Source organism: Colobus angolensis, unplaced genomic scaffold (assembly GCF_000951035.1).
Source record: "Colobus angolensis palliatus isolate OR3802 unplaced genomic scaffold, Cang.pa_1.0 Scaffold18, whole genome shotgun sequence".
Taxonomy (NCBI): domain Eukaryota; kingdom Metazoa; phylum Chordata; class Mammalia; order Primates; family Cercopithecidae; genus Colobus; species Colobus angolensis.
The window spans coordinates 4,600,963-4,606,205 of record NW_012114932.1 but is presented as its reverse complement, the minus strand read 5'-3'; the positions used below and the strand labels follow the sequence as shown (position 1 = coordinate 4,606,205).

The 5,243-nt window shown below is 47.9% G+C and overlaps 1 protein-coding gene across 1 annotated transcript in view; it reads left to right on the top strand.

The window, feature by feature from the left end:
- Nucleotides 1–5,243, top strand: part of DHX30 (DEAH (Asp-Glu-Ala-His) box helicase 30) — a 72,535-nt gene that overhangs the window by 11,071 nt on the left and 56,221 nt on the right. Inside the window, exon 3 of the mRNA XM_011939318.1 lies at nt 3,112–3,207. Within this exon, the coding sequence (XP_011794708.1) occupies nt 3,112–3,207 (96 nt within the window). The remainder of the gene's footprint in view (nt 1–3,111; nt 3,208–5,243) is intronic.

Here is a 5,243-nt window from a genome sequence, read left to right as displayed (position 1 = left end):
AATAATAATAATAAATATAAATATATATATGGTGGAAACAGGGTCTTCCTATGTTTCCCAGGCTGTTCGCAAACTCCTGCCTTCATGTAATCCTCCTGCCTTGGCCTCCCAAAGTGTTGGGACTACAGGTGTGAGTCACTGTGCTTGGCTTGGGCTTTCCTTTTACATGTTTCTTTGTTCTTCATCATGAAATTATGAGCTCCTAGGGTGTCATGAACCTTGGGAGGAAATGTAAGTTGATGTGAAGCTTGAGGTTCTCGAGTTTGACTGACTGGGGTGACTGACTGGGGCTTGAATCTGGCTTTCCCTAATACTAGCAAGGTGTTAGCTTACCTGATCCTGTTTCCTACCCCCTATCTTCAGGACTACAGTGAAGATATTAGAACTGAAATATAGGAAGAGCACCTGGCTGTGGTCTGTGCTCAACCCTTAGTCTTGGGCATGGCATGCCCCTGATAAATACTGTAGAGCTATAGGCTTACGTCAGCATGCAGGGTGCTGTGAGTTTGCATGATTGAGCACCTGTTGTGTAGGAGACACTAGGGTGAAGAGAGCTCTATTTCAGAGATGCTTCTTGGTACTCTGGAGCTTTTAGCCTCAATGGGATGGGCCATTTGATGGTTCTGATGGAAACAGCTATAGCAATTCCATGCAGCATTGTGGATGGTGGCCCACTGGGTCTTGTGGCTAGCTACCATCTTTCCCATTATGTAATTTAACAAAGCTGTTGGCAAGAATGCCCATGTTCCTGGTAAGTTACTTGTTACTGCCCTCGCCAGCATCGTAACTCAGCTGTCTGATTTCTTACCTGTAATGCCATCAGACTCAGGCTACAAGGAGCAAACTGAACAATGAAAAAGAGAGAGAGAAAAAAAGAAGAACCAGCTGTGTCTTTCACAGCCAGCACAAAACTTTGAAAAACACTGGATCAATAGCAAGAACGTGCATTTTCTCTCCAGCTACATGGTCAGAAGTGGGCTCAGTGAAGTTGTGGGATTGTAACAACTCTCTCCCGATTGCTGAAAATGCTTAATGAGATAATAACTAATCATTGAATCATTTATTCTTTTTTTTTTTTTTTCAATCCAGCATCCCTGGATGTGAATGAGGACCCTCCTTAAACAGGAATGGAGAGGTTGAGCTGGTCATTTCCAACCTTAGCTTCAAGGCAGAACTGGAATTAGTTTCAAAATAAACCTTGATCCTAGGCACTTAGTTCTAGAAGATCCTACAAGCACGTCTGCTGTAACCCTATGTATGTTTTCTGTAAAATCACATACCTATAAAATAAAAAGAAAAAAAATCACACATTTATAATATTATAAGAGAGCTTATGGGAAAAATAGAATTGGGCCAATGCAGCTGCAACTTTGTGACCAAAATATGACAAAAACAATCATTGGTGCTTGGGAAGATGCTTTGGACCACCTAGACAGGCAGCTGAGGGTGATGTGATGCTACAAATGTACAAAGAGCTGTCTTCTTTTTTTTTTTTTTTTTTGAGAAGGAGTCTTGTTCTGTGGCCAGGCTGGAGTGGATGGCGTAATCTTGGCTCACTGCAACCTCTGCCTCCTGGGTTCAAGTGATTCTCCTGCCTCAGCCTCTGAGTAGCTGGGACTACAGGCACACACCACCATGCCTGCCAATTTTTGTATTTTTAGTAGAGACGGGGTTTCACCATATTGGCCAGGATGGTCTTGATCTCTTGACCTTGTGATCCACTGGCCTTGGCCTCCCAAAGTGCTGGGATTACAGGCGTGAGCTTCCGCACCCAGCTACAAAGAGCCTTCTAATGCAAGCAGAGCTGGCAGTTACTGAGGAAGCCCAGGTGGAGGTGGAGCTCTGAAACAGCCACTGTGGTAAAGGAGTGTGTGCAGCTGGGACTGTGAGGGAGGAGGGTTGGAGTGCAGGACTTGCTTCCTCCCCAACATTTTATTGTGAAAATTTTCAAAAATACTGAAATATTGAAGAAATTGTATAGTGAACACCTTTGTATCTACCACCTTGATTCTCTATAGGCACTCGATTTTAATAAAGAAAAAAAAAAAAGAAATAGCTGAAAGAGCTTTTTCTTTCCTGCTGAAGATTACAATTCTACTCCTGCCTTTGCAGCTCCTTTGCCTTCAGAATTTTTTGAAACAAGAGTTATGTTTTACTGATATCTTTCTCCTCTTTACTAATTGTATATGAGTCAATTTGCATTCCACAAATGAACGTCTTTGTAGAACAGGTGGTTTCTCAAGCTTCAGGTGTGGGTGGCCATCTCTGCTCCCCTTCTACCTCATTTGCTATACTGAAACCAGGGGGCAAAGAGAGCAAAGAGCACATTCATTTCTCCCACCCCCCAGACTAGTGACTCTCTGAATGTCACCATTTAGGTGGTTTAAAAGGACCTTAAGCCTTCCTTGCCCATGTATTTCCACCTTCCTGTGGAAGACTCAGTGAGTCTTAATTTTCATTCATGTACCTCAAGTTTTTGGGACTTCTTAGAAATGTACTTTCTGGTTGCTAATAAGTAGCATTTAGCTCCCGAATGAATGGAAGTATTTGGAATGGCAGGTTGTTCTCTTTTAGAAAGAGAGAGAAGGCTGGTAAGTGTGTGTGGGTCTGGTTTTAGCTCTCAAGCTGGACCCACATAATACAGTTGTCCCTCTCTTGCCCAGCTCTTGGAGGGAAAGAATGATTTGAGATTTGGTGGCTGAGGTAGCCATCCGGGGAACCCACAGCAAAGCTACCATAAGAAGCAGACACGTGGTGCTTTTGAGTTGACATGGTACCAAAGCTTTCAGCTTTCTCCTGTTGTCCTGTCACATCCTCACAACTAAGAGAAGTATATAGGATGGATGTTAACCTCATAGGGGGTAGCTAAGGGGACAGGAAGAGCTTGAGGGCTCTTTCCAAGGCTGTCACGTATCACATCATATGAGACGCTTGCCTTCTTCCCATGTGGCATTGTTAGTGCTGTTCCTCAGAACCTGTGGCTGCTTCCAGCACTGTCTAGCAGCCCTGCTGCCCAGAGCTCCTCATGGATGCTCTGAGTGAGTCAGTTCAGGGGTCTGTGACTGTGAGGGGTGAGAACATGTCGCCCTGATGCCCTCTCTCTTTCCCCAGATCGGGCCCAGCACAGGCAGCGTCAGTGCAAACTTCCCCCACCCCGCCTTCCACCCATGTGTGTCAACCCTGCCCCTGGAGGGACCATCTCTCGAGGTAAGGGAGGAGCCTTGCCTCCAGCAACAGCTTGGTCCAGGGTCTGTGGGGAGGCGGGTGGCAATGGGAGCCCTGGTGCCAGGGCCACAGGCCTCCAGAAAATGAGTGAGGAAGGGCGGGATTAGCAGAGCTGTTGGAGCCCTGAGGGAGAAATTACTTGGAAAAGTCTGGGTTTCTTCATGATCCTTGGACTCATGGCCTGGACCCTCCAGTCTTCTTGGGCCTCCTTGTGTGGCCTGGACTAAAGCCTAGGCTCAGTTTGGGTGGTTCTCTTAGCACCAGCATGGAGAATCTGCAGGGCTTGGGGCATCGAGGCTCCTAGAAGTCCCTGATCAGGTGGCTCAGAGAGCAGGGTGCTTGTAACAGGGCTAGAACAGACAGCCCTGACTCAGCCCTAGTGCTCTCCATCTTGGAGGGTTTGGGGATACACACAGATCACTTTCCTGTCTCCCATGTGGCAGCTCAAAGCACTTTACTGACATTAAAATGTGCTTCTCAGTCCATTTGGCAAGGTAGGCTGTCCTTTTGTTTGGGGAGAATGTTAGAGCACTGGGTAAGTGGCAGCTTACCTCAGGCCCTACCAGTACCCAGGGATGGCGCCAGGGATAGGACCCAGGGAAGCATCGCTGCAGATGAGCGCCTCCTCTCCTCCCTCAGACTTATTAATAGACCTTTTCCAGGCCTGCTAAGGCCAGTGCTCCTGGAAGCCTTTTTGTCCTGATAGCTGCTCTTCTCCGCCCTATAGGCTGCCTGTCCACACCCCTCTGCCTAGCCGAAGGAGCCCTGTTTTAGGTCATAGAGTCATTTTTTCATCTAGAGACAGCATGTCTACTCTAGGGTCTGTCTGTAAAGTGCTTTGAAGGTCAAGAGCTCAGGAGGAGTGCTGGAACACAGAGCACCGCAGTTTCTGCAGCCCATGCTGCTGCTGCGTCCCAGGCAGTTTCCACACTCCTGCTGCCACGGCCCTGACTACTGACAGCAGGATAGAAATGAGTACTTCTAGCCCCCTGACCATTTGACTTAGGTTTTAAAGAAATGCCACCCCCCTACCGTTACCAAAACAAGAGTTGATTGCCCTTTTTTTTTTCTTTCTTAAAATGCCCTGTAACTCGAAAAGGCTGAACGTTAACATTTCCAACATGGCAGGTGAGTGGCTCTGAGAGTGTCAGATGTGCTTTGGCTAAGCTTGAAGATGGTTAGTTGGGGTTAACCAGGCAGTTGGCTAGGCATTGCCTTCTTGAGCATGTGCAGAGGAGAACACTGATTGCAGGATGGGCAGGCGCTGCCTCTGGGGCAGGCCCACAAGTGCTGTGCTCTCTTCCCCAGAGGAGTGCAGACCCCTGAGCCTGGTGGTCTCTCCTCACAGCTGCGCCTCCAGGGGGCATCCATGGGTGTGTGCATTTTGCCTTCTCTCTCTCAGCTAGAAGCAACAGCCCTCTTAGCCTGCAGATAGCAATCAGGCCTCTCCCCTGTGCTTTCTAGCTCCCTAGAGGCTTTACTGGTGCTCCTGCCCTTAAGGAGATGTGTTACAGCAACAGTCTCTCTGGTGTTCATATAAGGAAAACAGTAAACAGAAAATGGTGGCCATTTATATCGATCACCGTACTCAGCAGAATCAGATTTGGAACTGAAAAAAAATGATCGCCTCCCTGCCTCCTTGACCCCTCTTCCCCCACTGCCAGTGTCTTCCCAAGGCTTCCTTCCAGGGTAAAGGGTGAGTACATCAAGAAACTCACCTCTGGCTGTCGCTTGTCACTCTGCCCCACCTACTCAGATTTGAGACACAGAAAGCACCATGGGATGACACTTCTGGCAGGATCTTGGGGGCCACAAAACTGATCTTTCCTTTCCATTGCCTCAGATAGATGTGTGCCCTCTTCTTGATGTGGTGGTTTACGTCAAGAGACTTGTGGCTGGCCGAGCATGGTGGCTCACACCTGCAATCCCAGCATTTTGGGAGGCCAAGGTGGGTGGATCATCTGAGGCTAGGAGTTCAAGATCAGCCGGGCCAACATGGTGAAACCATCTCTACTAAA